Source organism: Denticeps clupeoides, chromosome 15, assembly GCF_900700375.1.
Source record: "Denticeps clupeoides chromosome 15, fDenClu1.1, whole genome shotgun sequence".
NCBI classification, from domain to species: Eukaryota; Metazoa; Chordata; class Actinopteri; order Clupeiformes; family Denticipitidae; genus Denticeps; species Denticeps clupeoides.
The window spans coordinates 9,563,445-9,576,326 of record NC_041721.1 but is presented as its reverse complement, the minus strand read 5'-3'; the positions used below and the strand labels follow the sequence as shown (position 1 = coordinate 9,576,326).

The 12,882-nt window shown below is 40.8% G+C and overlaps 1 protein-coding gene across 2 annotated transcripts in view; it reads right to left on the bottom strand.

Moving 5' to 3' along the window:
- The window catches only part of camk1da (calcium/calmodulin-dependent protein kinase 1Da), a 56,559-nt gene that overhangs the window by 27,253 nt on the left and 16,424 nt on the right, over positions 1-12,882 (bottom strand). For both annotated transcript variants that reach the window (XM_028954371.1, XM_028954372.1), the window contains exon 2: positions 1,771-1,902. In XM_028954371.1, coding sequence (XP_028810204.1) covers positions 1,771-1,902 — 132 coding nt within the window. The remainder of the gene's footprint in view (positions 1-1,770; positions 1,903-12,882) is intronic.

Here is a 12,882-nt window from a genome sequence, read left to right as displayed (position 1 = left end):
GCTTGTTATTGTTGGGTCATTCATTCCTACACATCTCTCTCTCATTCCTGCCCTCCCTCCAATCACAGTGTCTTTCTCTCTTGCGCGGGCGAGTGGGCAGATACTGTGGCACGACACATCCGATGCCGCCACCTCTGTTAATTATAGAGGGAGAACGTAAGAGAGTGAAAGTGCAGATAGAAAATGAAACGGCAGAACAGAATGAAAGTAAAGCAGGAAGAAGGGGAGGAGGGAGAAGAGAGAATAACCCAGGCATCTTAATCCTCTGCAGTGTGGCGGACGCAACGCTTTCAACCCCAGCATGGAACTACCCATGAGCCATTGGGGCATCATTTAAACGGAGTGAGGTCATCATCTCCTTTACTAAAGCCCAGTCACGCTGCCTAAAAAAACATACATGCAGCACAGCCGCTGTTTGATGGATGGCAGGAGACATTATTAACTATCAGTCATCCAGTTGCCAGGATATGATGAAAGGGAGGATGAAGGACAAAAGAAAGCGTCTATCTAGGGGTGGGAACTTCATGGGAGAACAGCTCTCTGATGCATAGTTAATATTTATTTATTTATTTATTTTACATAGATTTTTGGAATATAGAAAGGACAGAGACAGGTTTATGTCCAAAGGTTATCTAACAGCAGACACAATGCAATCTGGTTTCCTGTGTTGGGGCTTGTGGATTAATCTTATCCTTTCATGTTGTCAGGTGTGTGATAGCTTTGGTCTTTGGGATGGATAAATGACATAAGGGAACCAGAGGGAGGAAATCTGCTATAGTTCTAAATGCAGGGATTAGAAACGCTATGGAGAACCAAAAATGGGACCAGTATAAAATGATGCAGTTTTTGACATTTTTTCCAAAGCACTAGAATGCTCTGTTATTACCAGTTCAATTCATTATTATTTATCATAATACAGTGGTAGTGTAATAGCAACAGAAGTGCATGCATAACCCTTAGATTGGCCAGCTACCAACTAACACATTAATTCAGAATGGTGATAAAACATGACTATTTTTCGTGGTTTTAAACACATAACAGTTTCGTATAGATAATGTCAGGTTATCAAGTTTTACAAGGTCTACAGAAGCTGTTGCTGCATTAAACAGAAGGACATACTGGAATAAGGGTATGAGGCAAGACATTGCATATTTACTTAGAAAAGGCATTTAGATAGACATGCATCACATGACTAGGAATGAAAATAATGACGAGCTTATATAGGTAGACTATATGGATAAATGTGAAAAGCTTTAATTAGGGCTAAGACAGGGTGACAAACAAGGACGTTACACAACCTGGTGGGCAGGAGGTGCCAGGACGTATAAAACAATTAAAGTAGTGAGTAGTAGAGCTTAGTAGGCAACATACTCACCTATGAACCATTGTGTCCCTGAGCAAAACATTTAACCTTGAGTTGCTCCAGGGGGACTGTCCCTGTAACCAGTGATTGCAAGTTGCTTTGGATAAGGGTGTTTGGATAAATTCTGTAAATGTAATGTAAATGCGAAGAACATGCATATCTAATTTAAATATTGGCCAATTTTAACTATGCCTCAACAATATGTCAATAAAATATTGTGCCAATGTTTAAATCTATAATTTTGCCTTTTCTTTCTTTCCGCTGTTGCTTGAAATCAGTCGTCTGCTCTATCCAATTTCTCAGAATTGGCCAATCTCGCCAATGGCGACCTGTGCAGCTGCAGCACTGGAGGGTTAAATGTTGTGTGGTCGTTTCCATGGATACGTCAGGAAGCAGATGACACTCACCTGCGCAGGACGGCGATCTCATTCTCAATGCTGCTCTCCTTCCCTTTCAGCGCTTTCTTAGGGATGCATTTCACTGCGAACATCTGACCAGTGGCCTTCTCCTGCGCCAACACCACCTCCGAAAATGCACCACTGACAGAGGAACAAAGAAAGAAGATAAGATAGGCAAACTAGAAATGATGTTGTTGCAATTGAGAAATGTTTGGTCTAATTGGATATGGAGGTGCAAAATGAATGGTTATGAATATGCACATGTATGTCTATATTCCTTGCCCCATGCTCCTGATGAGAACTGTAATAGAACCTATCAATTATGATGGAGCATCTCTCTTGTGTCCTGGTTCCCCAGCCAGATGAATGGAGGCCGGGGAGCCCACGCCTTCCGGCCCTGACCGAGATGAAGGATGGTGCAGCCTACTCCACCATCTGCAGCATCAACACGATGCCATATCCAGAGGCAGCTGCTGAATTGTGGGTTTGGACTGTGAAATGTATTCGTGTATTAGGGCAAGGGTTGGAATGGAGGTTTCAAAGTATCCTCTACAAGAGTTTTGAAATAACAATATTGATCGTAATATGCAATATGCTGTGGAGAAATATAATATACCATACATATATTTATATTGTTTACCTGATCCCTGTAGAATGATTTCTTCTATAATGCTATACAAGGATTAAAAACCATTTGAAAAACAAAATTTTAAAAATTGTATACAGTATAAAATTGTTTTGTTATTTGTTTTTATTATATTATTGGCTGAATTTATTATATTAATATTTTATATTATTTAAAAATAACCTTAGGAGCATTTTTAATTACATGGATTTGTTTTATGGGTGATTTAATAGTTAACATTAATAACATAGACAGTAGTAGCCCCAGTCTTGCTGCTCTTTTAGGATGTCACTAGGTTTACAGAGAATAGTTAGCAACCTTTTGAATGGTAATAAAAATTTGATTTGTGTATTACTATTACTAAAATGTGTATTACTAGTTTTTATTGTCAACCAATTAACAGTTTCAGTAGTTTGCCCGACATATGACATACAATACTATAATGAACATGTGACATACAATACTATAATGAACTAGTATAATAAACAAAAAGGAACTGGGCATTTTACATGGGACTAAATTGATCAAAAATATTTCTGTAATCTTGCAATAACCACAATATTCAAAAGCTTGTGGTTTAAATTAGACTAATGAACATTCCTCAGTCTAAATAGAAAGGAGAATGTGTGTGTTTAGGTGTTTTTGTATCAGAGGAAAGGAGAAGAGGCAATAAAGGAATGAGATTTTATGAGTATGAGCACTAGTGTGTGTGTGTGTATGCTCAGCCCATTGCCCCTGCAGTCATTTAAAAAAAAAAACCATTTACTGATGAGGTAAGACCCAGACCCTCTGCACCATCTGTCACAGTGCATAAAAGCCTCAGAATCGCCCCGTCAAGAATTAAACGAGTATTTGCCTTGGCCAATCTGTGCCTGTTGCTATGCTACATACATGAACACACATGCGAGCAGATACCAAGGCAAACACCCACATCCACACATACACAGGTGGATGACACACACACACACAGTCTTCCCTGATAAATAAATTTATTTCTGTTTTGCACCCACAGAACCCATTGCAGAAGAATTCCACATCTCCTGTCCATTTGAGTCTCTTCGGTGTGTGTGTGTGTGTACATGTGTGTGTGTATCCTCTTAACATATCTCTGAGCCCCTCCCTCCAGTCTCCATTTCTCTCATTCACACGTTTAGAGCAGACAGTTTTCACAGATTTCTAACAATATCCTCACAAACACAAGTTTCATTCGGCATTCCCCTGGCAACCACACATACATGCGCATAGTATAAAAATGTCTATCATATGAATCATAAACATGTAACTACTACAATGTAACAAGACCTAAGACTTAAACTGGTCTTCATGAAGACATGCCGTGTCCCAATTCTAATTAAACGTGCAAGTGTAAGCATTTAATCACTCTCTCTCATATACACATCTCATATACACATGCAAACACACACACACACACACACACACACACACACTAATCCCTGATTAAGATGGCATTTCCCTGTGACTGTGGAAATTCATTCATGAGATCTACAGAGCTCCGCAAACACATGTGAATGGAAAAGGCACAACAGACATGCAGTACACACACTACACACTCCCTCTCTATTCCACCTCACCTTCCAGTCTCTTTGTTTCATTCATGCGCACACGGTTATTTTTCTCAACCAGTGACAGGAGATCCTTCCAGCAGAAGGATCTATATTCAGCCCTGATCTGTGTGCTAAAGTTCACAAGCGGCCACCAAATCCAGACTAATCCATCCCATCCCTGCCGCATCCCAGATATGGGGCTGGATGAGAGTGCATGAAGGAAATGTACAAACACCGTCCTACAAATAAGGCCTGTTTTTTGTCAGTGTGTCGTGGTGTGCGTGTCATGAGTGAACAAACTCATTTTCTCTGCTGGTATAATGAGCCTCTCTAATTGGATAAAACAAGCAGGCCAGTGAGGATTTCATACACACACACACAAACACACAACCTGCAGTATTCACCCCATAATAGCTGCTCTTGTAATGTAATATCGGAACTGTTCAGACAACAGGGGGCCACAATGTTGTGTGTATGTGTGTGCGCCAAAGGTATGAATTGAATATTGCCCCATGCACACTGCATCTGAAAGCATGTCATTTTGTCAGCAAGGCTCTGCTTGTTCGCCAATTGTGTTTAACGGAGAACAATATACACTGCTCAAAAATAATAATGGAACACAAAAATGAGACATCCTAGATCTGAATGACTGAAATATTCTTATTAAATACTTTGTTCTTTACATAGTTGTATGTGCTGACAACAACCACACAAAAATGATCAATGGAAATCAAATTTATCAACCCATGGAGGATTTGGAGTCCCACTCAAAATAAAGGTGGAAAAATACACTACAGGCTGATCCAACATTGGTGTAATGTCCTTAAAACAAGTTAAAATGAGGCTCAATAGCCTGGGCATGCTCCTGATGAGTTGGCAGATGGTCTCCTGTGTGATCTCCTCCCAGACCTGCGCTAAAGGATCCACCAACTCCTGGACAGTCTGTGATGCAACATGCCATTGGTGGACGGAGCAAGACACAATGTCCCAGATGTGCTCAATTGGATTGGGGAACGGGCAGGACAGTCCATAGCATCAATGCCTTCATCTTCCAGGAACTGCTGACACACTCCAGCCACATGAGGTCTAGCCTTATCCTGTATTAGGAGGAACCCAGGGCCAACCAGACCAGCATATGGTCTCAAAAAGGGGTCTGAGGACCTTGGCTCAGTACTTAATGGCAAAAGTGCTCCAAATGTGTTCATAGTTTTGATGCCTTCAGTGAGAATGGTCATGAAAATAAAGAAAACACAACTGATTCAGATAAAACCAAATGCTTTTTTAAATTTTCAACACCTGAGGCATTACCTAAAAAAAAACATTTCAGGTGATCCAAGACCCAAGTCTTTGTAGTGCAATGGATCTTTAATCAGACAAAACTATTGATTTGACCACTGAATGGAATATAATTGTGATGAAGATATTTTATTCCACACTGTCTTAATGATACTATACAAAGACATAAGGCAAGCGCTTGTCTGGCAAAGAGCAGAAGTCAGTGATGGATGAAAAGAGAAATGAAGGAAATGAATGAATACGAGATATGAGTGCATTTAATTTGATGGCACAAAAGAGCTGTTGTAAGACAGAAAGTGAGAAGAACGCAATTAAGGTCATGCTGGCTGATTGTTTAATTCACAGTGGAGCCAGTGGACACATTTACAGTTTCTACATTTACATCACTGCTGTGACTCGTTGAATCGTTGACTCGTTTGCCAAGGGCAAAAAAAAGAAGCATTTTTTTTCATTAGCCATTGAATTAGCTTTAGATGAGAATCCTGAATTGGATTTGCAATGAGCGAGTGAGTAAAAAAGACAGTGAGTGAGAGAAGAAAAGAAATGTCCAAATACTAAAGTCCATAGCATGTGAACCACAATGAAATTCAACTGATGTTCCCATATTCTAGCATTCACAGAGGCTGACCTCAATGACCTCTCACATCTCAGCTCCTCTCCATGTCGGCATAAACATACACTGCTTGACAGGAATTCTAATAACAGCAATAACAAAACTATATTAGTATATTCTGGCTTGCAGGCATTACTGGAACCCACTCATGTTATTTTAATGCAGTTTCTGTAAACCTTTGAGTCTTATGTATGAGATTTATTCCAGTAGAAACTGAATTTGAATTAAATCTATTTGAATCTGAATTGCACAAAGTAAGTGTTCAAACTAAATCTAAATTTTAATGAAATTTTAAATGCCGCAAATTTACTTCTCCACTTCAGTTTTCACAGTTCAATTTCAATTTATTGCAATGCACAATCTGGGCCCTTGAAAAATTTAAATTGAGCACAGATTCTATGTTTACGACAGCTGTTCTGATCGTGGTAAAGTGGAACTTACTATGGGAAGTGGCACGTTGGCAGTTCTGGATTTATGAGTCCGCTGCCTCACAGGTTTTTTAAAGACAACAGGTATTTTTATGCTGATTATAGTTGTATTATTAGCTAAAGAGCATGTTATATATAATACTTCTGACATTATCTAAAAAATGTATTATACACATACCTTTGTCTCCATCAAAGGACATTACATCTTCATCCATCCGATCTTCCTAAATAATGTGAATTGTCAGCTTATGACCCTTTAGTGAAATGGAGTAAGGCAGGATTTAGCTGTCCTAGTTGATACTGGCTGCGTGTTAAGATTAATAAATATATCGTTCCTCGGTGATGGTGTCTTCTTGTTCTAATAGGACTAGTGTAGGGAACACGCATGTAAAGTGACCTCCTCATAACCCTGCACGTGGGTTAGAAAGTACTCCCAAAGTACCATTGGGCATCCACCTGTGCCAAAACAGCATGAGCGAAGGAACCCTCTTGCATTACATTTACATTTACGGAATTTGGCAGACGCCCTTATCCAGAGCGACTTACAACGTGCTTTCAAGTTACCATCGATGAAGAGATCAATTCCGGTTCACTAGGACCCCCAACTATGAATACATCTATTTTATTCACTCTGTTGTAGATTCTGTACACAAAGCTCGACAACAAGAAAATTACAATTTAATCTAAATATTCTTTAAAGAGGAAGGTCTTGAGCTGCCGTTTGAAGGTTCTCAGTGACTGAGCTGTTCTGACCTCGAGGGGAAGTTCATTCCACCACCGAGGGGCCAAGATGGAGAAGAGTCTAGATGAATGTTTTCCTTTTTCCTTCAGAGATGGAGGGACCAGGTGAGCAGTACTGGAGGCTCGGAGTATACGAGGTGTAGTGTGAGGTGTAATAAGGGCTGTGAGGTAGGATGGTGCTACTCCATGTTTGGCTTTGTAGGCCAGCATCAGTATTTTGAACCTGATGTGTGCAGCTACTGGGAGCCAGTGAAGGGAACGTAGCAGAGGGGTGGTATGGGAGAATTTGGGAAGGTTGAAGATCAGTCGTGCTGCTGCATTTTGTATTAGTTGAAGAGGTCGGATGGTACATAGTGGTAGACCAGCTAGAAGGGAGTTACAGTAGTCCAGTCGTGAGATTACTAAGGACTGAACCAGTAGTTGGGTGGCCTGGGTTGACAGATAAGGGCGGATTCGTCTGATATTGTAGAGAAGGAATATATGCATCATGCTAAGCCACTCAATATTTAAACTATATCATTTTCCTTGCACACTGCTACTAACACTTGTTGCATCTCTGCCGTCAGCTTGCATCAAAGTTTCCTGTTACACAATCCTGCTCATATAAATTTGCCACCATGGTTGTGACAGATATTTAGTTAGTTTAGTTAGTTAGTAAAAGACCACACTACCATTACACTACGTATCATCACCGGTAAATCTTGATAACTGAGTTTCAAGACCTACTTGATCTATTCCACCTGTTGAGCTGGACCCACGTGCATATATGTGTGTGTACACAGTCTTTACACTACGCTAGGTAAGGCACCATATGTTCTCTACTCCAAGTCACTCAAAGTTCTTAAAGCACTAAGAACAGATTTGACAGATTCTACCTTTCATCCGCTATTACTTGTAGCAACTACTTTATTTTATTGTTGTTAATTAGTAATTATCATGCCGTTCTCTGTGGTGTTGGTGAGTCCAAGGCCATTCGTAATTAACAGAATGAAGATGCTAGCTATGGTGTGTATCCGTTAAGTTTTAAGAGGTTATGGGGTTAACTTGTCCACTAAGCAAATGTGAGACTTGGCAGAGCCACCTCAGCCCTTTGAATCACAGCCTCAGCTCTCTCTGCCAAGTTCCTCTTCCTCAACAGATTTTCCTACTTCATCTTGCACCATCTGGCATAGCTGGGTACCTTGAGCCACCCTAAACTGAAAGGTTGCCCTCTCTCTAGCATCTGCTTCCACCAGCTTTTCATGCCACAGGCAAGTTTTGTTTCTAGTTCAACTGCCCCCTTTGCTCTCAGTTCATCCACGGCTAGCTGTTAAGAAAAGCTTCAGTCCGTAACATAGCTGTAGAACTGAAAATTGCAATTTTCATTTTGCTACTCCACCTGTTGTCCAGAAGGCCCTTGTCCCATCCCATCATGTGCTCTGGACCTTGCTCTCCTCATGTACTCCTTAACGTAGTTCAGTTGTAGACTCATTTTTGACAGTAGTTTGTTATTGACCCAGATTTTGCTCCCCATTTAGAGTTACTGGATAATTGTACTGTCCATTGGATTGTGACATTTCTAAGCCCAGACCCAGTTTGTTAGCCCACATGAGTAAGTTCCCATTGGTAAATTAGCTGGAATGATTTCACACAGAAAAGAAATCAATGGAAAACACCATCTTTTTGCAAGATATAACACTCCAATGGAGCACACAGCAGACACACACCTCACACCAAGCAATTATCCAGCATGTGAAGTTTCTTCCCCACAGCAATCAATACACTCCTCAAATAAAGGCACTGGCTTTGAGAAGGGTCTATCACTTTCCCAAGAGGGTGGGTGGGATTACCTAAACTCTCTAGCAGGTGCTAGAAGCAAAGCCCTCACAGATGTGATCTATGCCCATTTTTGCATTTATTTGTAATTCTCCTGCTTACCATAGTATTCTACTACAATAACATATAATTGCACTTGGGAATTAAGTGATTGACAGCCATGGCTACTGTAGACCATCTGCTGTCCATGCACCTTTGGTTGGGGCTACAAAATTAGGTGGTGTTACTGATATCAACTTTCCTCTCCAGCATAAAGCATTTTGGCTTTATTTGTACAAAAAAGAAGGCAATGGAGGCACGGTGTCCATGTTTTACATATGTTTTGACAGGACTACATATATGTGTGTGTGTGTGTGTGTGTGTGTGTGTGTGTGTGTGTGTGTGTGTGTGTGTGTGTGTGATTGTGTATTAGCCACCTGCAAGTGACAATGTGCCATGTGTATGAGTGTGTCTCCCCTTTGTGTGTATTTCATTTTCCTGGTACAATAAGCTGCTGAATGCTCTCAGAAAATTTAATCTCCTGTGATTCCCCAATCATATCAAACACATTGCAGTTGCTAGGTAACCGGTATGCAATAGAAGGAGGATACACCATATTGATTGTTTTGCCACAACTAGAACCTCCAAAAGCACTTTCTGCAAACTTACTAAAGCTGCAGTTTGGTCTGGCTGTGTGTGTGTGTGTGTGTGTGTGTGTGTGTGTGTGCGTGTGTGTGTAGGTGTTATAATGACAGTGAAGGATTCAGATGTGAATGCGTGCTGGGCTGTTAGCTCTGATCAGTGTGTGGGCACTACGCAGCAGAGGTGTAATCTGAGCAGGGAGCGCATGCGAATGCAGCAACCTTCTGAGCCCAGCGTGAGCACGCTGCTGTGTGCCTCCGTGTGTGTGTTTGTCTTATTATGTTCTATATTCTGTGTCATTTCCTCTGCATGAGAGAGACTTGGAGGTCAGGCAGGAAGCTTCACAAACATGTAATTGCTGGAAAAGAAATATGAATCACAAAACGACCAACACACAAACACCAAAATTTAATGGCTGAAGACACAGCCCAGTTCATTATTTTCCCCAATCACTCTGCCTATAGGGACTTAAAGATAAATATCATGTTACATCATGAATCTCAGCAATTTCACAACCCAAGGCAACATTCATAAATTGACACTGCAGGTCAATCAGTAACATTTTCTGCAGTGTGTCTGTGAGTGATGGATTAATGTGTGACCCTATGGGTGCGGGTTATTAGAGCTGTGCTCAGGATTCCATGGTCACTGAGCTATACCACTGCCTAGTGGATCCTCTCCCATATTGCCATGGCAACCGCTTGTAAAACTGATAGTTGACCTAATGACTCTGAAGACAAGCCATGAACACACACATAGCCTAAATCCTCTTCCCTTAAGGGAGGAGAAAGAGCTGATGTACAGTGCATACACACACACACTCTATCTCCGTTCTAATTCCTCCTCATCTTCCAGTCTCTGATATAATATCCACTTTGAGCCACAGGGACCATGAGTAATTACATGTCTTATTATTCTTTCATGTCACTCTGATAGATCTCTTTCTCTGTCTAGATAACTTCATCTCGTCTTCTCTCTCCTGATTTAGTTCTAACCCTTTTCCCAAAATCATTCGTGCTTTACACTGAAAACACAAGTACCACAAAGAGCAAAAAGCAATAGTTGTGTGTATTTTCTATGTATGATATTATTACATTTGCAGGGAGATGATCTGGTCATTTTTCCAAAATAAATGTTGTGCAAATCTCTTCTCAACAGCTCAGTTGGGCAACTTTTTATTTGTTTTTTAAGTTTTTTAAGTTTCTGCCTAAGGGCTGATTCAGATAACACATGGTACTGTGTGCATTTAAATATTGTCCTCTAGTTGCTCCTGAATTCCCCGCTCCCGCACCTTAAAAACACACACACACACACACACACACTGCAAACACACTGCAAACGTGTTGCTCCCAAGTCTGAGCATCTCGGCAGCTGTGAAAAATGCGTCTGCATTTTTATGTAGGGATTGTCACTAGCTTTGATCACAGGAAGTTAACAAAACATAGCTGATTTGGCTTTATTCTTTTATTCGAATATTCCAAAATTTATTGAGGTGATTCACACGATTATTTGACTGAAAACATGCATCCCAGTTTTTTTGGAATCAGGCATTTTAAAACACAGCATTCACAAAAATGCCGGTTAATGTGTAATGGCCAAAAAAAGTATACTACACATAGCCATGGTTAAAAGCTGGTTTCAGCATTTACTCACATGGGTAAGCACACGCAAGTCGAATACTAAATTCACTTGTATAGCAGTTTGTGCTAAGGCAGCTGCTAGGATGCATGCACACATCCTCAAATGCACATGCAAAGTACGAGCAGCTTCCTTGGAGCATGAACGAAACAATTAATATGTGAGAGAACAAATCTACCATTCAAAACAGCGCACAAAGCTGTGGAACTGTCGATAAAACACTGGGAGGAGTGCAGGGAGAAATATGTATTCATAATTTGTAACATGCAGTCATTAGGTGGACAGAATTGCACACGTTACTGAGTGCTGCAAGATTCACTTTCGCTCCAGTGAACCTCTCACTGTGACTACAAGGGTATCATTTCAGCGTGTCTGTTTACAACCAAGGACACACAATGCAAACACGCAAATGCAGCAGCACACACATCTTCAAACAACTGCATGTTAAACATTATGTTATATTCACATTCAGCCCATATACAAACACACAATTGCCAGCATTTTTGGCAAACACGCACCTGCATTGCCTGCACAGAGAACATCACCCTTGTATTCCCTTCCCCCATGGTACAACTGTGATGTGAGGGTGGAGGGCTTGGGTCAGGGACCAAGCAGCCTGTGAGTCTGGATCTTAGCAGCGTATGCTAGTGCCAGATGTTGGACTGCATGGATGCATGAGTACACACACACACACACACACAAACATACCACATGCTGCATCACAATAGAATGTTGCACATGGTACAAAGGTAGAGTTATGATGCAGATATATATAGGTGCTAACTGAGGTTGGATGTGGGAGTCGGGGGGGTTCAGGCACCATGGAAACAAATGACAGCCATGTGGAAATCAATCAGGACCCTAGCATTTTACGACAACAGACAATGTTGTCCATACTGAGCGCAGCATCAATGTACAGCTCTTTGTCAAAAGATTTTAAGATCATTTTAAGTTCTGCACACAGTTGGGGTTTTATTTTGTCCCAAATGACATGATGTTCAAATTTCATTTTTCTTTAAGGATAACCCTCTATCATTCAGTCTCACAACAATTAAAAAAAAAATTCAATCAGTGAGTGAGGTACTCTTGCACTGACAGAAGACAGTCTCTTGGGAGAACAGACAGACGATCTGTTTTGCTTGCTAATACACAAGGGACCGATCTCTCGCAGCACAATCAACACATTCAGGTTTCCTGAAGAAGATTCAGCTTCACAAATCCTGACGGATTCACAGTTAACTCATAACCCGACAGATGCACGTTCCCTTTGAGGCTTCTCCGAGGACTTATCTCTCAGCAGGGTAAAAAATCATCATGCAGAAATATGAAGAATATAATTTATCATGGTAAAAAAGTAGAACCGTCAGTGCTGTCAGAGGAGTGCCAGAAGAAAATTGCAGACCGCACCAATGTGAAGGTTATGATCAGGCATAGTGAACAGACCAATGGGAATAATGCATTGGTTTTAACCAAGGTTTTCCAATTTGCAGCAAAAGGGGAAACATTTAAGCAATTGGCAAAAATGGAGGAGGTCCTTGTCCTTCAGAAAACCCATTAGGAAATAACTGTCCCACATTTCCACACGGTTGTCTAATATAATAACAAGCGTCAATTAGACAACATGAACACACACACACGGTGCTCCACCAACAACGACAATTATGCTAATATGGCAATTATGTTCAGAGGTTACTATTTGACTGGTATGGTTGAGTGGAAAGCTCTTTGGAATATGTGTGTTTGAGTTACAGGGACAAAGGTTTAAATAAGAAACATTTT